Source organism: Cynocephalus volans, chromosome 9 (assembly GCF_027409185.1).
Source record: "Cynocephalus volans isolate mCynVol1 chromosome 9, mCynVol1.pri, whole genome shotgun sequence".
NCBI lineage: Eukaryota > Metazoa > Chordata > Mammalia > Dermoptera > Cynocephalidae > Cynocephalus > Cynocephalus volans.
This window is the reverse complement of record NC_084468.1, coordinates 125,736,048-125,759,414: the sequence shown is the minus strand read 5'-3', so window position 1 is coordinate 125,759,414 and position 23,367 is coordinate 125,736,048. Positions and strand designations below refer to the sequence as shown.

The 23,367-nt window shown below is 35.4% G+C and overlaps 1 protein-coding gene across 4 annotated transcripts in view; it reads left to right on the top strand.

Annotated features, from left to right (window-relative positions):
- The window catches only part of INPP4B (inositol polyphosphate-4-phosphatase type II B), a 349,938-nt gene that overhangs the window by 115,012 nt on the left and 211,559 nt on the right, over window positions 1-23,367 (top strand). For all 4 annotated transcript variants that reach the window (XM_063108552.1, XM_063108553.1, XM_063108554.1 and 1 more), the window contains one exon: window positions 15,940-16,012. In XM_063108552.1, the coding sequence (XP_062964622.1) occupies window positions 15,940-16,012 (73 nt within the window). The remainder of the gene's footprint in view (window positions 1-15,939; window positions 16,013-23,367) is intronic.

The window sequence follows — 23,367 nt, the reverse complement described above, 5'->3', positions numbered from 1 at the left end:
TTCCCCATCCAACCCCTCCCCAGATTCTGGCAACCATCATTCTACTCTCTACTTCTATGAGTTCAACTTTTTTAGGTTCTACATATAAGTGAGATCACTCAATTTTTGTCTTTCCATGCCTGGCTTATTTCAATTAGTGTAATTTCTTCCAGGTTCATCCATGTTGTCTCAAACAATAGGATTTCTCCCCATTTTAAGGCTGATTGGTATTACATTGTGTATATATGCCACATTTCTTTATCTATTTATCCAATGATGGATACCTAGGTTGCTTACATATCTTGTGACTACTGCTGCAATAACATGGGAATGCAGATATCTCTTTAGCATACTGATTTCAAGTCCTTTGGATATATACCCAGAAGTAGGATTTCTGGATCGTGTGGTAGTTCTACTTCTAATTTTTTGAGGAGCCACCATGCAGTTTTCTATAATGGCTATATTAATTTACATTCCAACCAACACAGCACTAATGTTCCCTTTCTCTACCCTCACCGATACTAATTATCTTTTGTCTTTTTGAGAATATCCATTCTAACAAGTGTGAGGTGGTATCTCACTGTGGTTTTAATTTGTATTTCCCTGATGATCAGTGGTGATGAGAATTTTTTCATATATCTGTTGGCCATTTATATGCATACTTTTAAGAAGTATCTATTTAGATACCTTGCCTATTTTTTGCTTGGGATTTTTGTTTTCTTGTTATTTAGTTGTTTTGAGTTCCCTAAAAATTTTGATTACTAGCCTGTTATCAAATATATGGCTTGCAAATATTTTCTCCCAATCTGTTGGTTGTCTCTTCACTCATGTTAATTGTTTCTGTTGCTGTGTAGAAGCTTTTTGGTTTGATGCAATCCCATTTTTTTTTTTTTCCTTTTGTTGCCTGTACTTTTGAGGTTATAGCCAAAAATCTTTGCCTAGACAATTTTGTGGAGCTTTTCTCTTATGTTATCTTCCAGTAGTTTTACAATTTCAGGTCTTAGTTTAACTCTTTAATTCATTTTGAGTTAATTTTTGTATATGGTGTGAGATAAGGATCCAATTTCATTCTTCTGTTTGTAGATATCCAGTTTTCCCAACACCATTTATTGAAGGGACTGTCTTTCTCCATTGTGTGTTGTTGGAATCTTTGTCAAAAATCTATTGACCATAAAAGTGTGGGTTTGTTTCCAGGCTCTCTATCCTGTTCCATTGGTCAATGTGTCTGTTTTTATGCCAGTACCATGCTGCTTTGATTATTATAGCTTTGTAATAGATCTTGAAATTAGGTAATGTGATACCTCCAGCTGTGTTCTTTTTGAACAAGTTTCCTTTGGCTATTTGGGACCTTATGTGGTTCCATATAAATTTTTAGATTGTTGTTTCTATTTCCATGAGAATCAACATTTGAATTTTCATAGCGATAGCATTGATCTGTAGATCACTTTGGGTGATATGAACACAGGATACCTTTTTACTTATTTGTGTCTTTTTCAATTTTTTTCTTCAACATTTTACAATTTATATTGGTCTTTCATCTTTTCATTTAAATTTACTCCCAAGGTGTACTTAAAAAAAAAAATACTATTGTAAATGGGATTGATTTCTTAATTTCTTTTTCAGATAGTTCATTGTTTATATAAAGAAACACTACTGATTTTTGTGTGTTGATTTTGTACCCTGCAACTTTACTGAATTTATCACTTCTAACAGTTTTTTGGTGGAGTCTTTAGGGTTTTCTATAAATAAGATCATGTCATCTGCAAACAGGAACAATTTCACTTCTTCCTTTTTTATTTTGATGGCTTTTATTTATTTTTTATTGGTTATGAATATTCATGTGATGCAAAGCTGATTGTCACCCCTTGCCCAAGATGTGAAGGCCAGATCCATACTGGCAGCATGCCCATTGCCACAAATTGCAGTTGTAGCCTGTGTCCCCACCCAATTATCCCCAACCTCCCTCTCCTCCCCCATTCCCCCATTCCACTTTGTATCCCTAGGTGTGTTCTCTCCCTCTGCAAGTCCAATGCACCACTGTGGTCTTTCTTTCCTTCCTTCTTTCTCTCTTAGCTCCCGCTTATGAGTGAGTACATGTGGTATTTATCACTCTGTGCTTTGCTTATTTCACTTGACATAAGTTTCTCCAAGCTCATCCATGTTATTGCAAATGTGAGAATTTCTTTCTTTTTTACAGCAGAGTAGTATTCCATGGTGTATATATACCACAGTTTCCTTATCCAGTCATCCATTGATGGACATTTAGGTTAGTTCCGTATCTTGGCTGTTGTAAACAGAGCTACAGTGAACATGGGAGTGCAGGTATTGCTTTGACATGATGATATTCATTCCTCTGGGTATATACCCAGAAGTGGGATTGCTGGATCATATGGAAGATCTATCTGTAGTTGTTTGAGAAACCTCCATACTGTTTTCCATAATGGTTCTACTAATTTATAGTCCCACCAACAGTGCAGGAATGTTCCCTTCTCTCCACATCCTTGCCAGCATTTGTTATTCACCATCTTTTTTTGGTTATAGCCAGTCTAACTGGGGTGAGGTGATATCTCAGTGTGATTTTAATTTGCCTTTCCCTGATGACTAGTGATGTTGAGCATTTTTCATGTAGCTTTTGGCAATTTGTATGTCTTCCTTCAAAAAATGTCTGTTTGGCTACTTTGCCCATTTTTTAATTGGGTTATTTGTTTTTTTACTGTGTAATTGCTTGAGTTCCTTGTATATTCTGGTTTTAATCCCTTGTTGGAAGCATTGTTAGCAAAAATTTTTCCCCAGTCTATAGGTTGTTGTTTCACTCTGTTGATTGTTTCCTTTGCTGTGCAGAAGCTTTTTAGTTTGATATAGTCCCATTTGTTTATTTTTTCTTTTGTTGCTTGTGCTTTTGGGCTCATGTTCATAAAGTCTGTGCCCAGACCTAGTTCCTGAAGTGTTTCACCTATATTTTCCTTTAGTAATTTTACAGTTTCAGGTCTTATCCTAAAAGTAGTAGATAGAAAGAAATAATTAAGATCAGAGCAGAACTAAATGAAATAGAGATCCAAAAAACAATAGAAAAGACCAATGAAACAAAAAGTTTGTTTTTTGAGAAGATAAATAAAATAGACAAACCATTAGCTAGGTTAACAAAAAAAAAAAAAAAAGAAAGAAAGAAAGAAAGAAAGAGAGAAGACCCAAATAATAAAATTCGGAAAAGAGAGACATTACAATCACAGAAATATGAAGAATCATTAGAGACTGTTATGAACAACTGAATGACAACAAATATGAAAACCTGAAAGATATGGATAAGTTTCTAAACACATGCTAACTACCCAGACTGAACCAAGAAGAGATAGAAAACCTAAACAGACTAATAACAAGCAGTGAGATTGAAGCAGTAATCAGCAATCTTACAACAAAGAAAAGTTCAGGTCCAGATGGCTTTACAGCTGAATTCTATTAAACTTTTAAAAAGGTATTAGTACCAAGTATCCTCAAACTATTCCAAAAAATTGAAACTGAAGTTTCTCTCTTAAACTCATTCTATGAGGCCAACATAACTCTGATATCAAAGCCAGATAAAGACACAACAAAAAAAGAAAATTACAGGCCAATATCCTTGATGAACATAGATGCAATAATCTTCAACAAAATACTAGCAATCAGAATATAGCAACACATTGAAAAAATTACACACCATGGTCAAATGGGATTCATCCCAAGGATGCAAGGATGGTTCAACATACGAAAGTCAATAAATGTGATATATCACATCAACAACCTCAGGGACAAAAACCATATGATTATCTCAATAGATGCTGAAAAAGCATCTGACAAAATTCAACATCCCTTCATGATAAAGACTCTCAACAAATTAGGTATAGAAGGAAAATATCGTAACATAATAAAAGCCATCTATGACAATCCCACCACCAGTATCATTCTGAATGGGGAAAAACTGAGGGCTTTTCCCTTAAGAACAGGAACAAGACAAGGACACCCACTCTCACCGCTTCTTTTTAACATGTACTGGAGGTACTAGCCAGAGCAATTAGGCAAGAGAAAGAAATAAAGGGAATCCAGATTGGAAAAGATGAAGCCAAACTGTTCCTATTTGCAGATGACATGATACTATATATAGAAAAACCTAAAGACTCTATCTAAAAACTCTTAGAGCTAGTTAATAATTTCAGTAACATTGCAGGATACAAAATAAATGCCCCCAAATCAGTTGCATTTATATACTTAAATAATGAACTAACAGAAACAGAAATAAAGAAAATAAGCCCATTTTCAATTGTCACCAAAAAAATAAAATAACTAGGGATCGATCTAACCAAGGAGGTGAAAGACCTCTACAACAAGAACTACAAACCACTTCTGAAAGAAATTAAAGAATACACAAAAAGATGGAAAGATGTTCCATGCTCTTGGATTGGAAGAATTAACATTGTGAAAATGTCTATACTACCCGAAGTGATCTACAGATTCAATGTGATCCCCATCAAAATACCAATGACATTCTTCACAGAAATGTAAAAAATCAATCTTAACATTCATATGGAACAACAAAAGACCCCATCCAGCCAAAGCAATCCTGAGCAGAAAAATAAAGCCTAATAACATAAGGCATAAAAATAAGGCATAACACTACCTGACTTCAATTATACTACAAAGCTATAGTAACCAAAACAGCATGGTACTGGCATAAAAATAGACTCTCAGCCCAGTGGAGTGGGATTGAGAACCCAGAAATCACCCCTCAGGCTTACAGCCATCTGATATTGGACAAAGGTAAGAAAAATCTACATTGGGGAAAATACTGCCTCTTCAATAAGTGGTACTGGGAAAACTGGATATCCATATGCAGAAGAATGAAACTAGATGTGCACCTTTCACCATATATTTCTTTTTCTTGTCTAACTACTCTGGCTAGAACTGCCAGTACTGTGTTGAAGAGAAGAGGTGAGAGTGGGCACCCTTGTCTTGTTCCTGATCTTAGAAGAAAAGTTTTATAAATGAACATTTTTCTTTTTTTCATGATCAGGCCTGGTTTAGTGTCCCTTATCTTAGTGCATATCTGATTTTTGGTATTTAGGAAACATCTACATGGGAGATGGTGTTTGTCTAATACTTAACAAATCATTAACCTCACAAAAAATCTAAGTTTTTCTTTCAAAAACCATATTATTCTTGCCTCAGAATAGGCTACACTCTTCTCTGTTGTCTCAAACTTTGTTCTTTGTCCCCCTCCTCTCCTCTTGCAACATATCCCTGATTATGAAAATATTCCAAGTAGGCCCAAAGTTTAAATAGGTTGCTTGTAAATGTCAGAACCATGGTGAAATTTTGCAGCAAATCCTCTTTGGATTTGTGCATTCAAGACCACTGTCTTGGGGCTAGGTCCTTTCATTTCATTCTTATTCCCATTGGAATTTTATATAAGACATCTTTGTTACCACCCCATGAACACTTGTATCAAGATGCAGGAGGGGGGATTTAGAGGCTATGCTGAGGGCTGAGAGCAGAAACAGGCAGATAATTATACCTGGACCTGTAGCAGTGTACCAGGGGACCAGTAGCAGAAACACTTCCCATTTCAAAGTAAAGCTACTTTCTCTGACCCTGAATCTATTACTAGGCAATTCTCTATTCTCCTTAAAGCTGTCCACCCCTTGACTCTAGACTATGTCACTAGTATATGGTAGTACAAATTGAATTGTGTTGTTTTTTTTCATAAATGGAGAACTTGATACCTAGAGATATAACCCAATAAAGCCAAATATGATGTTTCTGGTTCAGTAACATGAACTTAAAATGGACCTAACTAAGCTGTTCTAGAAATAGGTGGTGACAGTGTAGCCATACACACTGTGTATGTTGACTAACATGGTAAACACACCAAACATTTTTGGCATCATCTTCACCCTGTCTGGATTCTTAGTAAAACTGACCTTTTGCAAATTTTTTATAAAGGGACTAAACTTTCTTCATGATTCCTAAGAATATTTATGATTGAATGAAGAACATGTAGTAAGGCCAAATATGCATGATATTTAGAAAAGCTATATGGGAATAACTTTACCTCTGTGTTTTTCAAAGCATGGTCAGAATCATCTGGAGTGCTTTTTAGAACTGCAAATGCACGGACTCTTCTGTAGATCTGCTGAATGAAATCTATATGAAGTATATTAACACAATCTGTTGCTAATGGTGATTTAAGTCCCCAATGACTGACACACATGAAAAGAGAACATAACCCAAATAGAGGTTATCCCTAAAATAACATCCTTCTCCCTGGTTTACATGAATTGGGAAGAAAAAAATGGAACTTCTTTTAGTACCAAAGTCAAGTGCCATGAGAGTCATACATGTTATCTCTCATGCAGATTGAAGCAGATACAAGTGAGACACTTGTATTAGTTAGGAAGGGCTTCCATAACACAATACTATAGACTGGGTGACTTGAACAGGAATTAATTTCCTTACAGTTGTAGAGGTTAGGGAAGCTCAGATCACAGTGCCAGTCAATTCAGTTCCTAGTCAGGGCTCTTTTCTTGACTTGCAGCTGGCTGCCTTTTTGCTGCATCCTCATATGACCTTTTTTTCTGTGTGTGCATGGGAGATGAGGGGAGGGGGGTGGAAGAAGATATGGGTGTTTGTTTCTTTTGAAAGAATACTGGAACTATAGGATATTAAGGGCCCACCTTATAACCTCATTTAATCTTAATTATCTCCATAAAGTCTCTCTTCTCCTAATAAAGTCGCCTTGGGGATTGGAGCTTCAACAGAAGAATTTTGGAGAACACAATTCAGTCCCTAATGATACTCCTAATATGAAATCTACATTTTAATTTTGAAACTTACATAAATTCTAGAGCATGAAATAAGATACAAATGAAAATCTAAATTTGTTCCACTCACTTACATTTATTCACTTATTTCCTCAAATCATATTACTAGTACATATTTCTCATCAAGGAAGCATTGTTCAGAGGGTCTTTCACCATATTAGGATGGTTCATACTATTATTTGATATATACACACATAAAAGGTAAAATGTTAAAATCACATAGCAGTAGACAGAAAAGATTACAAAATAAGTACTAAAATTATCTTTTTACAAAGCTAATGTTTTAGGTTACTGTTGCATTAGGTAGCCAAAAGTATTTTTTTTTTAAATTTTGGAGACTTCTTTGACTTCTTCCTCTTATACTCACAGCCAATATATCAGCAAATTCTGTTACCTATACTTTCAAAATAAATCCAGAGTCCAACCACCTGTGACTCCTTCACTGCTAACAACATTCTCTATCACCTATATTCTCACCGTACAAGCTTGGAGATATTGGGGTTCTGGTTCCAGATTACCACAATAAAGCAAATATCACTATAAAGCTAGTTGCACAGATTTTTTGGTTTACCAGTTCATATGAAAGTTATGTTTACAGTATACTGTAGTCTATTAAGTGTACAATAGTATTATGTCTAAAAAACAATGTACATATCTTTAAAAATAATTTATTGCTAAAAAATGCTCATGACTATCTTATCCTTCAGCGAGTCATAATCTTCTCAGTGGTGGAGGGTCTTGCCTTGATGTTAATGGCTGCTGACTGACCAAGGTGGTTGTTGCTGAAGGCTGGGGTGACTGTGATAGTTTCTTAAACTAAGATAATAATCAGGTTTTCCACAATGATTGACTCTTCCTTTCATGAAAAATTTCTCTGTAGCATGTGATGCTCCATTTTACCCAAAGGAGAACTTCTTTTAAAATTGGGAATCAATCCTCTCACATCCTACCACTGCTTTGTTTATATGCTATGTTTATATACTTATTCTAAGTCCTTAGTTAACATTTCAACAATGTTCACAGCATCTTCATCAGGAATAGATTCCTCTCAAGAAACCACTTTCTTTGCTCATCCATAAAAAGCAACTTGTCATTTGTTAAAAGTTTTATCATGTGGCTGGCTGTCTAGCTCGGTTGGTTAGAGCACAGTGTTCTAATACCAAGGTCAAGGGTTTGGATCCCTGTACTGGCCAGCCACCAAACAAACAAACAAACAAACAAAAAGTTGTATTGTAAGATTGCAGCAATTCAGACACATCTTCAGCCTCTTCTAGTTATAGTTCTGTTGCTCTATCTGCCACATCTGTAGTTACTTTCCACACAAAGTCAGCCATGAGGGTTAGAATCAACTTCTTCTAAACTCTTGTTAATGTTGATATTTTGACCTGCTCCCATGAATCATGAACATTGTTAATGGCATGTAGAATGGTGAATCCTTTTCAGAAGGTTTTCAATTTACTTTGCCCAGATCCATAAGAGGAATCACTATCTATGGCATATATAGCCTTACTTACAAAAATGAATTTCTTAAATCATTAGACTTGAAAATTGAAATTACTCCTTGATCCATGGGCTGCAAATAGATGTTATGTTAGCAGTCATGAAAACAACATTAATCTCCTTGTACATCTCCATCAGAATTCTTGGGTGATTTCATTTTCTTCTAGTTTGTGATTGGAGTCTAAAAACACAATTGATTTTGGTGTTAATTTTGTATCCTGCAACATACTGAAATTGTTAATCAGCTGTAAGAGTTTTTTGGTAGAGTCTTTAGGTTTTTCTATGTATAACATCATATCATCTGCAAACAAGGACAGTTTGACTTTGTCTTCTCCAGTATGGATGCCCTTTATTTCTTTCTCTTGCCTGATTGCTGTGGCTAGTATTTCCAATACCTTGTTAAATAGGAGTGGTGAGAGTGGACATCCTTGTCTTGTTCCTGTTCTTGTTCCCATTCAGCATGATGTTAGTGATTGGTTTGTTGTAAATGACTTTTACTGTATTGAGGTAAATTTCTTCTGTACCTAATTTGTTGAGAGTGTTAATCATGAAGAGATGTTGAATTTTATTGAATGCCTTTTCTGCATCGATTGAGATAATCATGTTTTTTTCCCTTGGTTTTGTTGATGTGGTTTATCACATTTATTGACTTGTGTATGTTGAACCAACCTTGCATCCCTGGGATGAATCCCACTTGATCATGGTGTATATATAATTTTTTTGATGTGTTGCTGTAATCTGATTGCTAGTTTTTTGTTTAGGATTTTTGCATCTATGTTCATCAAGGATATTGGCCTATAGTTTCCTTTCTCTGTTGTATCTTTATCTGGTTTTGGTATCAGAGTTATGTTGGCCTCATAAAATGAGTTTGGGACAGTGACTTCTGTTTCAACTTTTTGGAAAAGCTTTAAGAGAAGTGGTATTAATTCTTTAAAGGTTTGGCAGAATTCAGCTGTAAAGCCATCCAGTCCTAGGCTTTTCTTTGTTGGAAGATTTCTGATTACTAATAATAAATTTAAAAAATTAATTTAAAAAAAGAACTCTCGTGTGACTGGGTGCAGTGCATGACTAGGTGCATTGTCAGTGAGCAGTAATATTTTGAAAGGAATCTTTTTTCCTGAGCAGTAGATCTCAAGAGTTGGCTTAAGATATTCAGTAAACCATGCTGTAAACAGATGTGCTGTCATCCAGTCTGTGTTGTTCCATTTACAGAGCACAGTCAAAGTGGATTTAGCATAATTCTTATAGGCCCTAGGATTTTCAGGATGGTAAGTGAGCATTGGCTTCAACTTAAAGTCACCAACTGAATTACCCCTAACAAGAAAATCAGCCTGTCCTTTGAACCTTTGAAGCCAGGAATTGACTTTTCCTCTTTAATTATGAAAGTCCTAGATGGCATCTTCTTCCATCAGAATGCTGTTTCATCTGCACTGAAAATCTGTTGTTTCATGTAGCCCCCTTCATCAATGACCATAGCTAGATCATCTGGAACACTTGCTGCAGCTTTTATGTCAGCACTTGTTGCTTCACCTTGTACTTTTATGTTATGGAGATGGCTTCTTTCCTTAAATCTCATGAACCAACCTCTGCTAGGTTCAAACTTTTCTTCTATACCTTCCTCTTGTCTCTCAGATTTAATAGAATTGAAGAGAATTGGGGCCTTGCTCTAAATTAGGCCTTAAAACTTTCTACATATCAGCAATAAGGTTGTTTTGCTTTCTTTCATTGGTGTGTTCACTGGAGTAGCACTTTTAATTTTCTTCAAGTATTCTTCCTCTGCATTCACAATTTTGCTGACTGTTCAGCTTTCAACATGCTGTCCTCACTAAGCTTCGTCATTTCTAGCTTTTGACTTAAAGTGAGAGATGTGTGACTCTTTCTTTCACTTGAACTCTTAGAGGCCATTGTAGGGTTATTAACTGGCCTAATTTCAAAATGGCTGTGTCTCAGGGAAAAGGGAGGCCTGAGAGAGGGAGGAAGACAGGGGAACAGCTGGTGGAACAGTCAGAACAGATACAACATTTATTGATTAAATTTGCCATCATATACGGATATGGTTCATGGCACCCCAAAACAACCACAATAGTAGCATCAAAGATCACTGATCACAGATCACCGTAACAGATACAGTAATAATGAAAAAGTTTGAAATATTGTGAGGATTACCAAAATGTGACACAGAGACACAAAATGGGCACACATTGTTGGAAAAATGGTGCCAATAGAATTGCTTGGCATAGGGTTGTCACAAACCTTCAATTTGTAAAAAATGCACTATTTGCATAGTGCAATAATGCAATGCACAGTAAAACAAGGAATGCCTGAAGTGTCTTAAAAGTGAGTCTCTTAAATGTCTCTCTGTTTTCTTCCTTTCCCCTCCACTGATCCCCCACCCCACCCTCTACACTGTGGTCTATTCTCAACACAGCAACCAAAATGATTCTGTTCAAACGTAGCTTGGAACAAGCCTTTTTTTCCAGTGGCTTCTCAGCTTTCAGTATAAACTCAAATCCTGTCAGTGAAGTAACTCATAAAGTTGTACAGGAGTTGGCCCCTGTTACTTCCCTGACCTTATTCCCAAGCCTTTCTTTTGCTCCGGACAGTCCAGCCTTGTTGTCTTCCTTACTCTTCTTTGAAACATTCCAGATTTCAATGCATAGTTCTCATACTTTGTTTTTCAGTTTACCTTTGAAGTGTTTTCTCCAGGTAATCGTGTGGTTCATTCCCTTACTTCCTTCTGGTCTTTGTGCAAAATGTTACCTCTTGCTGAAGCCTTCTCTGCCACCCTATCTAAAATTGCAATGTGTACCCCAAAACTTTCTATCTCCCTTCTCTGCACTATTTTTTTGTCTTTAGTACTTGTCACTGTCCAATGTCATATGTATTTTACTTGTTTGTCTCACTTATTATTGATTTACCTCGCTAGCTTCAGGAGAGAAAACTGTATGGTTTATTTTGTCATCTCTGTTATCCTCAGAGTCTAAAACAGAGTCTGACACATAGGAAAAGTGAATGAATGAATGAAGTCAATGTTACTTTGTAGAGGTAAAATCCAAAATTGTTTTATAGAAGAGAAAATATTTGGCTGCAAATAATGCTCTTCCAATTAATGGGTCAATAAATGAAGAAAGGAATAGGGATGGAAAGAGGATTGTAGGATTGTGAGGGAAAGAGGAAGGCATTTAGAAAACAACCTTTGAAGTTGTCAAAAAAATGTTGCTAGAGAAAGGAGAACTAGGAAGTGAAATTATGAAATCAGGTGAAAAATTAGAAAACCCAAGTAAGCACCAGCCAACAGGATTGACAGGGACAGCCAAAGTCTTCCCCTTGAGCACAACCCTTCCTTTGCCCTGCGATGGAAATGACTCAGCTTCTTGTCAGGGTGGGAAGACTTTTAGGAGCATCATCCAGTGAGGCTGTGGATGAGCCGAGTTCAGCTCAGCTTCTGCCTGTCTCCTCTTTTTGTTTGATATCTATGTTATTTTTGCATGTGGCACAGTACTGGTGATCAAAGTGATTGTGATTTCTACAAAAATACTGGCAAAGATGATACAAGTAGAGCAATAATACATTTCCTTTTGACTATGAACATAACTTTAGTATTTTGATGATCTTCTGCCCTTCTCAGGTTATCCTACCCGCTTTCTTTGAAGCAGTGTTTTCAGTGGACTTTGATCAGCAGCAGACAGGGAAAAGGTGGAGTCTTTGAATAGCAAAAGTCTCAAAAGGTTCCATCGCATTATTTTGCCCAAACATAAAATTGAAAACAATACAACTGGGCTTACTTACCTTTAGAGGGTGTTCGCAGTCATTTATGTATCAAACAATGCTCCCTCCTATGTTCTGGGTATTCTATTAGGTTCTGCAGTTTCAGCAACAGATGCCACCTCCAGAGGAAGTAAACAATTAACAAATTAACAAGTAATATATTATTGATCAGATGGTACTATATGCTATAGAAAAAATAAGACAGGGAAAAGGAATGGGGAAGTGTTGGTGTGGTCGTTTATACTGAATGGTCAAAGAAAGATTCCCTGATAATGTGATATTTGAGCTAAAACTTTCAGGAAATATGGGAGTGAGCCATGTGGATATATGACAGGAACAAGAATTCTGGAGTGAATATCAAGAGCAAAAGTCCTGAGATGGCAGCATGCATGCTGTGTTGAAGGAAGATCAAAGACACCTGTGTGATGGAGTGGAAGGGTTGAGCAGGAGAGTGGTTGGAGTTGAGGACAGAGGTTCATGAGGCAGGGGGAATACATCATGTACTCCCTTGTAGACCACTAGACTCTGAGCTAAAGCCAGTTGGGACTTTTTGAGCACAGAAGTGAAATGATCTGACTTATGTTTTGAGAAGATCATTCTGGCTGCTATATTGAGAATGGTTTGAAAGTAAGTGAAGACAAAAGAATGAAGAGGTTATTGCCAAAATTCAAGCTTGAAATGAAGATGAGTAGGAAGAGGGAGGTATCAACAGAGGAAATTAAATGTGATCAGACTCCAAGTGCAAAAGACAGGTAATGAATGGAATTGCCATTTGTTGTGATAAGGAGAACTAGAAAAAGCAGATGGAGACAGGAGAGTCTGAGATGTTAAGTTTGAAATTCCTCTTCAACATCCAAATGCAGATGTAAGCAAGCAGTTGTATGTTTAAGTGTGGAATTAAGGGATGTTATTCAAGCTAGAATTATATATTTGTGAGGCATATGGTATTTGGATGGTATTTAAAGTCACGAGACTGAATGAATCACCTAAGCACAGTGATGCTCATATTTACTCTCATGTTTACATAAGGATCAAGGTCTTCCTGGGAACTCTGGACCAATCTTTGAGAATCACAATCTAAAAAATAAACTAATATATATGAAATTATTAATCTCTGATGGATTTATTTAGCGATATATTATCATTTTTCTTAAAATTTGGCTAATTTTCTGGCCCATTGCATGGAAAATTGATACGGTATTTGATATTCAAAATTATTAAGCTGCAGGACTTTTATTTTCTTATTTTTATGTTTTTTTTCCTTGGCCACTTAAAGTCAAATGACAGTTTTTTAAGTATTCATTGAAATCAAAAGACTTATGGAGCTATGTGTGGCACAAAAAGCATGTGATATTTACTATTCCTGCTCATAATCACAAATGTGAAGTCATTACAACCATATAGGTGTGTAACACTGCAAATATCTATCACAATTTTAGTAAATAACATTATATATAGCTTGAGCCTTTTTAAACATAAATTCCACATCATTTTTATCTTTACATTCTCTGTAGCATCTAGCATAGTGTGAAAATGATTCTAGAGTCAATAGTAAAAAAAATTAAATAAAATAGGCAAAAGAAATATGGTTCTTGTCTTCAAAAAACTTTCAGTATAATAGAGACACAGAGGTTACACAGCTCAAGTTAGTACAACTGAAGACAATAATTATAGTCCAAATATAAAAAAAATTATTATTTATTGGATATTTTCTGTTTATGTACCATGGCTTTAAATCTTGAGAGCATTCTGAATAATAGGGTTTTAAAATACTATAAAATTACAAAATAAGAAAGCTAGTAAGTTGAAATTGTCCTAAATGTCTGCCTTCCAGTTTGTATGGAAGATATGAGTGTATGAAAGTCACATTTTTTTTTATCAATTGGATAAAAATAATACAGACTTTCTGTTAGGGAATATAAAGTTGTCTTTGATTACAAGGAGACAGGGCTGCCTCCATGCAGGAAAACAGTATTTCAATAATGGCCTCATCTCTGTGAATTATTTACTTCTTCACTAAAAAGTTTCAGTCTAAACCATTCCTGTAAGTTATACTGTAAATGATGATCTTCTTTTGGAAAGGAAGATGACTCATAGCTGTATACCTAGTTATTATGTGAAAAAGTATCAGGGATAAATCATGAAAAAATTTACAAAACAGTCTGAGAATATTGGATTTGATTAGACCATAAATAATCATCATACGTGCTAGAGCAGACACCTGATATGATGAATAAAATACTTATTTTAACAGCCTTACATAGGCCGAAAGGAGTAGAGGAAATACTGGGAAGTGGGAAAAATAAAGAATTTTAAATATGTCTAGGCATCACTGCACATTGCCCTAGTGATTTGGGAAGTGCATTTCCAAACTAGTGTGCATTAAAAAAAGGGACTACCTCTGACTTCCGGGTGATCAGGAAAATGATTTAGAAATCACAAAATTTTAAGAGTAGTTTGCTCATTCTTTCAATAAAGTGGGACCCCAATTATGAAATTATGAAAACACATTTTTCCCTGTCAAGAAATTTACTGAGAGTAATGTGATGAATGTTATGATTGATGAATGAGTAGTGGACTATAAGAATAAAGTAACATTTAAATCAATGTTTAGAATAATTTGCCTTCCTCCTCAAAATGTTTGTAGAAAGTATACATTCCGTCATTAATAATGACCTCAATGTCAATGATCCTCAAAGGGGGACAGTGTCTGGGGGAGGAAAAGTGGAGGGAGACAGAGAGAACAGTTGGGAAATAGCCGAAGAAATTCTGATAGAAACTGCTGGGGAGGGTGGTCTCACCCTCGGAGTCTCTTAAGCAGAGCCATGCAGGACCTACAGAAGGATGGCTGATCAACCCCGTTAGAATTTCTCACCAAAAGAACCTTCTGGGCTTTTCATTGGTTCGTTGTTTTGTTTCCATTTACTTGTTTGTATCTCGCATATTTGCTCTGAAAATTCAGTCTCCTCCTTCTCCTGCCCATTTTATTTATTTATTTTTGTTTGATTTTTGGCTAGAGACAGAAGCAAATTCATTTGAAGAAACAATTGCTAGAGTACGTGTACCTAAAAATAGGTTTTTTGCCAACCTCCTGGGGCCAGGAATGTTTTGCTTCCTTTGTTAGTTACAGTTTCTTACCACGCTTACTGATGGACTGTCTGGAACATTCTCTCCCATCATGGTTGATTTACTAGGAACATGCCAATGTGCTTTTCTATGTCTCTTCTTTCTTTCTGTTCAGAGAATTGTCAGTTCTGTAAAGGTCATGAGCTTAATCGGTTAATCATGGACTCCAGAGACCAGCTTATTTATAAGTGGTCCTTATATGTTATGAACAAGTGTTTGCATTGTTTCGCTGGAGACAAAAGTATACTTTTGCTCTATGTAATGAGGTGCTTCAGTACATTTTATCTTTTATTTAAAGTTGTCTTTACTCAGAATTTAGAAAATAATTTGTGTTTTGTGGTATGAAATCATCCCAGGTGAAAGAAACACAAAACAACTCAGCTTATCAAATATGAGTTACTGTACTAGAAACCTATCTCTAGCACATTGGAGACAATCCTTTTCCTCTTTTTTTGTTTCCTGAATAGCGTTTAACTAGAACAGAAATGAAGCCTGTAATTATATAATACAACCATATTACATATAAGTGAAAGTAAATAATCATAAGTGAATGCATTTCATAGTAAAGATAAGGTTGGAAATAATTTTACAAAAATGTTTTGTTCAAAACTTTTTGAAACCATGTACATAGCCTCATGTTTTGCAAAATATATAAAAATTTTATTCTCATTTAGATTATTTCTAAATATATTTTATTTCCTTTATTCTTTCCTAGTGTGCACTGGTATGTGAATGTACAGCCCCAGAAAGTGTGAACGGAAAAGATAACTTACCTTTTCTGAATGCAGGTATGTAACTCAGTTTTGGGTGCTTATATATGAACATACATTTTAATTTCCTATAAACTCAACACTGAATCAGGGAAGCATTCTAACAGACTAATTTGTGAGCACTGACTAAATGAACTGGTAAACCATGAGGAGCCAACACAATGGGGGTAAATTGTACAATTTCCTTAGGAAGATACATAAATACCCTAGCCACATGGCAAAAATAAATTCCTTTTAGCTATTGAATTGTGCATTATTTGAAACAAAAAACACTACAAGACAAATTCAGGACAGATAATGGAAATGTGGAGCTCTCATTTATTTGATTTTCTAATCATATGACTCATAAGGTAAAGGTATTAAAACAATAGATATATGGATTCTGTAGGAAAAATTCAAAACTGAATTTGTACATTTCTGGGTATTGGTGTACTGTGAATTTGAATTTCAGCAAGTTACAAAACCATGTATTAGATGTATTTATGAGTAAAATTGAGACATATGTAGCAGTTAAAATATATGTGTTAATATGAATATGAAAAATTATGTAACTAATTTTTGAATGATATCATAAGTTAAATGGCCATTAATAATAGTAAATAATGACTACTACAGCAACAGGCAAGTACTAAATACCTTTCATGCCTCACCTTAGTTAATCCTCTGACATGTACTATGAGAATCGTACTATTAATATTTCTATTTCACAGATGAAGAAATTGTTCAAAGTCATCTATGCTGTAAATATTGCGTCCACAATTTAAACCCAATTTTTACTCCAAGGCCTTTGCTCTTGAGCACTAGGCTATACTATTACTAAGAAGCCATTAATTAACAGTTGGTTGCACAGTAAAATAAGTCTTTCTGACCCTGAGATAGTATTTATTTAAGCAGTGACAGATTGAACGATAACCAGATTAATGAATGAAACAGAACTTCAAAGCCTTACTAATATAAAACCCCTAAGTTATTAGCAGTTCTTCCTTGCAGGAGGCAGCTAATAATAGAAAATAGAGAAGGGAATGCACCCCCTTAGCTGTGTTTATACAATCACAATAAATCAAAATAAATTTTTTTTCCAAAAAAATTCAACTCTACTTGTACAGAATAAGAAATCATACCAAAACATGGTTTGTTTGTTTTTATTAAAGACTAGATATTGGGAAGTATGTGCATTAAACAGTGTTGAAGGGTCTACTCAGACAACTAGATCAGCCAAATACCATAAAAGTACCTGATAAGTTATCAGTGTGGTTAAAATATCAAAGTATTATCAAAGGGTTTTTCTCACATTTATTTTTCCACCTTAAAGTCGACTAAACCTTTAGTCCTTAACTTTAATGCATCCAGATAAACTATTTCACTTAATAAATGTCAATTTTGAAAAATAAATTTGAGTGTGATAGATATTAAGTTCATGCTAAATACAGTTTGAATGACTCAGGTTATCACCAAAATCATCTATGTTGTAATTATAAGATAATTTTTAATAATTTACTCATGTGAACTTTGTAACTTTTTATGCATACAAAAGGAAATGCCATTTTAAGATACTTATTAAATATAAATTTCAAAGAAAAATTACTCTGCAAGTAAGCAAATATATTACCTATGGAAGAAGAGACAAAGAGAACATATTAAAAAAATAAATCTGCACCTCTAATCCCTGTGCCATAAAATCTGTAAAGCATGAGTCCTAGAAGCCATACTGACTCTTCCAGAAGCGTAAACTGTAAAATGACAAAGACCACTGAGATGGAATTTTGGGGAGCAGCTGCATTCTGCAATTTAAATATACTTAGTGGAGTGAAAGATGATTGATGATTGCTTTTCTTCTTCCATGGATGTGACAGTTTTGATGGTGATAATCCACTTAGTTCTGAAGATGTTTCTAAATGTCCTTAGGCCAGGCAACCTGGAGGAGAACTCAGAACCTAGGTTTTTGCCACAATGTTTTCTTTGAGTCATTTTATATTAGGGGAAGATCAGATTAAATGAAAGAGAAAGTCTAGCTGTTTTTAAAGTTTTAAAAATACAACTTAGCATTATACATAAAATGTTTCTGTTCACAATATAAAAGTGCATTGTGTAGGCATAAAATATATATGACTTTGGCCTATGTGTGCTTTTGTCTTTTGTTCTGTTTATCTATCTAAACTCAACAACTTTGGAATTAATCCATTATATTCCCATGTGGCATTTTTTAAAAAATCTGTGTGCAAGGGAAGCTATTGACATTCTTCTCAAGTCTTTGTATTAATGTATTTTACGGAACTTGCCAGTCTCAAGTGAATTATGAAGTACTTATTGAGTGAGTGGGAGAGAATGTCATGTCTCATAGCAGCTTCACTATTCTATTTATATCTCTAGAGGTTTCATTTATAATTCAGGAAATTCACTTATCTACTGTAAGAATATAAAGTAAAAGCTCTTCCCTCTAAGGTCTCACCATTTTCATGGCCTCTTTACTTTGCAAGTTGAATGTGTGTGTTGGGAGTCTGGGGAATTTAGGGTAGAAGGAAAGAAAGGACGATGAGGAAGGGTGCGGGCAGAATTTACACTTCCCTAAGAAAGATCTGTAAGTAACTGAGCTATATTGGAACAAACAAGACACACCAGAAGACATAGAAAGTATTAGATATGTGACGCTTGTATTTAGTTTGACTTTCTAGCTAGATAATTCATAAGGTAAAGTTGTTAAAACTGTAAGCTTATTTGTTAAAGTATTTGTTTATCCATTTAAGCAAAAGGGTAGTAAGAGAGCTTGAAACTATTTGATGTCGGTGGAGAGTTAATTTTGAATGTACAGAAGTGTAAGCAGTAAGGTCATGGAGTTGGGTGTTCCTGCTAAGTCACATCCACGAGGCACCTTGTCTGGGCTATGCAATAATAAATGGGCTCTTGTAGTATTAATATAAGAGCACTGAATAGGCTGTCAGACTGGTGTCAAAGCCTAAGTTGTCAACCAGTAGTGTGACCTGACAGACAGTTCAGCCACTTTACATGTCAATTTTTTAAAAAATGACCAAATTAACCTGTACATTGTTTGACTTCCTCTTTGGTTCTCAAATGTTTGATGCCAATGTAGCATGGTCAGCTTTTGCTATATTTTTCTTCTTTTTAGAAATATGTCATAAAGGTATTAATTTTAATCCGTTTCACATGGAGTCACATATCAATTGTCATTTACTGTTTTCTTTCTCAGAATTATCATTGACAGCTAAAAAGCCTCACTAGAGATTAAACTTGTAAAAATTTTGTCAAGAAGACAATTCTCTCTAGATTTCTTAATTCTCCCGAGGTTTTTTTTTTTTTTTTTTAAATTAGAATTCTCCAGACTACTTCAGCCCATGGATTTTTACGTTCCCATGCCAAATCTGAGGAGCTAATGGGCCCCATCACAAAGTTTCCTATTATTGTCTCATTTTGAGTGAGTTTCCCCCTGTCAGCAGGCATTAGATCTGATAAAGCATTTTCTTTGGTTAAATTCCATACTTCTTGAATCATGAAGTTAGCCTTTATATTCTTTAAATATCACTTTCATGCTGTATTTTAATGTGTATACTGTCCTTCATATTCAGAGAGGATGTATCTGACAGTGATGATTTCCATGACTGTGTAAGCTGGAATCTAAACAAAGATGAAGGGACTGTGCTGCTATCAGTCATAAATATGTGCAGTTCACCCCTCCTATTTGGAAAACTTATTAGTGATTTTACTTATTGCTTCCCCTTTTCTCAAAATAAGCCACCGTTTCTTTGATTCTATTTCTCAAAATAGAGTTAAACTACTATTGATTTGCAGAAATGCTGGATTCCAAGCTACTTAAAAAGGAACATTTCTTATCTCTCTCTTTTTTCTATTTACAGTGTACATTTTAATAGGCACTAGACCCTTAAATCTTTTCAATTGAATTCCACAATATTTAGCATGCACTCTTTTTCATCGATCTAATAAAAATTTTCCATCTTTGAGAAGTTGGTCAATCATTTATTGGTAAAATAAATTTTTTTTTATTATTAAGGAATAAACATTTTCAGCCCTGCTAAATGTGCACCTGAGATTTCAAGAGAACCAGATAGTATAGCCGATTCCTCCACATGGCAGCCGATTCCGCCACACACACACACACACACACACACACACACACACACACACACACACACACACACACACACACACACACACACACACACACTCTCTCTCTCTCTCTCTCTCTCTCTCTCTCTCTCTCTCTCTCTCTTCTCTCTCTGGGGCTTTTTCTTCTTAAATCTCATAGGAAGTAGTCTCCAAAAATTGATAGACTTGGAGTCTAATATGTAGGTACAATCCACTCGCTGACACCCTCTTAAAATGAAAAAATGCCCAAAGCTAACTTGATCTTGGGATTGGGGTGGTGGTCAGCCAGGGGGGCATCGTTGTAGTGATATACAATGTAAAAACAGAGCAGCCTGGGACTCAGGAGGCCTGCATGCAGGTGTAGACAGCTGAAAGGGCAATGCATTTCTTGCCTCCTGAACACACACAGGATCCAGTACCAGAATACAAGAAGAACTTAATAAATGTGTGGTGGATGACTGACAACAGGTGTAATGTATTTGAATTTTGTGCTTCAGATAACAGAAACTGACATGAGAAAAAATGCTCAAATTTAAGTATTTAGGCTTGGAATAAAATAATGTATTACTTTGCTTAAAAATTACTACTAAATTATCATTTAAAAATTACTTGTCTTTTTCATACAGCACCATAGATTTTAATTGCCTTTCACAATTGTGTAATTGTGTGATTTTAATTGCTTTCCACACCTGAGCTAAATATTGGGATAACATTCTCCTCACTACACCCCCCCCCACCGCCATCCAAAGTGCATGATTCAGAATATTTTAAGAGATTGTTAGAAGATCTCCCTCTGTACTCCTTTTGAGTCCTGATGAATTCCAGCCAAAAAGCAAATCTTCAGTTTTCCCCCTTTTTTTTCTTTTTGTTACTGAGGTACTAAATCTACTACCTTGTCAAATGTCTGATAATAGCATTTTATATTAACAAAAGTATCTTTATTCCATACTAGGTTAAATAGATTTTATACTTATAATTCTCTGATATATAAAATTCAGAGCTATTTTGACCTGTAACACTGGCCCTTGATCCATTTTTTACTTACTTACCAGATTATTTTTTAGTTTTCTTTTTCATTGTACGTATTTATGGGGTACAGTCTGTTGTTTTAATACATGTATATGTTGTATAATGATTAATGAGAATGGTTAGCATATCTGTCTCCTAAACATTTGTCATTTCTTTGTGGTTATCACACTGAAGATCCTCTTTTCTGGCTATGTCAAAATATACAATACTATATTAGCTGTTGTCATCCTAGGGCACCGGAATTTATTCTTCCTGTCTAACTGTAACTTTGTAGCTTTGTACTGGTCTACCAACCTTTCCCCTGCCCTTCCTCCCCACTTTCTTTCCCTCCTCTGGTAAACACTATTGTATTCTCTATTTCTCTCTTCTCTCTTTATTTTTCTTAATCTACCTGTGATAGTTGTATATATTTATGGAGTACAATATGATATTTGGGTACACTCATACTGATTCACTGGATTTTTTTGCCCTTTGTTGCCTTAATAAATATGATGCAAGCCATTCAACTTGCTTTCTTGGAATATCCCCGTATTTTCATTACTGTATGCTAATATGTTTAGGCTGTTAAGTAGCTTTAAATGGAAGAGTGAATTTCATTATCTAATAATCAATGGAACCATCTCTTCAGTGCCTTGAAGTGCTTCAACTATCTTCATGTTTTAAGTCCATGTATCTCCTTCCCTACCCACCTCAGGTAAACTAGAAGAAGAAGAATAAGGTCAAGAGTATGACATAGTCAGAAAATTGACATTTTGTGGAGGAATATGAGGAGGGCTTTCAGCCATGGTTAGTCTTTCCCTTGCTCATATGCCCTTAAAGTTGGACTTTTAATGATGTTCTTCCCTCTTGCATTTTCCCCTCTCAATCTACACAGTTGTGGCTGCTGTACCCATTCTGTTCATGGGGAAAGTAATGATGGGAAACATCTAAGTTGCAAGGGCTCAGCTCATTTCTGTGTAATGTTTGCATTTACTGGGCATTGTGCTAGGTGCAGGAGGAAAACAAAGAAGACAACAAGGAAAACAACACCATCCCCCCTTCTCAAAGCTCGCATCCTCATGGGGGGGACATGCACCAGTAAACAGAATACTGTATTACAAGTGACAAGAACCATGATAGAGATGGGGGTGTGAGGTAAAAGGAGAGATGCCTGCAGGGAGGCAGGGGGTGGAGGCTAAGGAAGGCTTCCTGGAGGAGGTGATAGCTGAGCTAAGTTTACAGAATGATTACATGTGGTTAGGGAAGAGGTGATTTCCTTTGAGGCACAGGGGATGGCTTCAGCAGAGGGACATGGGCAAGAAACGACCTGTTGAGTGCAGCAGACTATATAGGTTGTTCCAGGTTGCTCGGTGTGATGAGCCAGCTTCTAGCTTTTTTAGTTGTGTACTTTTCTGACTGAAACAGAATGAACAGAGCTGAAGCAATCCTTTTTCTGACCACGCAATATCTAAATCCAATTTCTACCGACTAAATTCACCAATTGTCACCAATTGGAGGCAGATATTACCTTTGTGTTTTATTATCATGTCTCTAATTGTTTTGCTCATTCTTGGCCTTAAGTTGAAGGTAGAAGGCCAAGAGCTTGTGGGTTTGGATGGATTAGACAAGCAGCACTTTGTCCAACTCAGCTTGTATCTTATTTCTATTCTTTCTTTCTTTTTTTTTGCTTTAAAAACAATAATCCAATTTAGATTTCATAACATACCTAGAGAAACAGTTTTATTTGTTCAACAATTTATTTCACCTTTAATAATTTTAAAAGAAGTATCTACTTGCTGTATTTTCTGGGCTCCTCTAATGTTTTTCTTACCCTCTGTTTTCTACAGCCAGGCTCAGGAGAATGTTTCTGTGATCTCTTTAGGTTTTTCAGTTCTCATCCAATCTTAAAAAGAGCCTTGTATACTTACATTCAATATGTATATAAATCTAATATATTTTCAAACACAAATAAGGGAGTGTCTGTATTTAATTGGATTACAAAGACTTATCTTTGGTAAGTATAACGTAGCATTTGCAGAATAGGCAATGTATATACGTTCAGCTGAATAGTTAAAAAACCTTGTAATTAAAACTACAGAGTGATTGGAGTCTCTAAAGAATCTGCATGTACATTAAAATAATTATTTTTTAAGACATTAAGCCAATAATGTCAGACTCCATATTTATGTAACTTCTACCGTATCCTGAAAGCAAGAAAGTGTGCGCAGGTAATCACAGATGAGCTT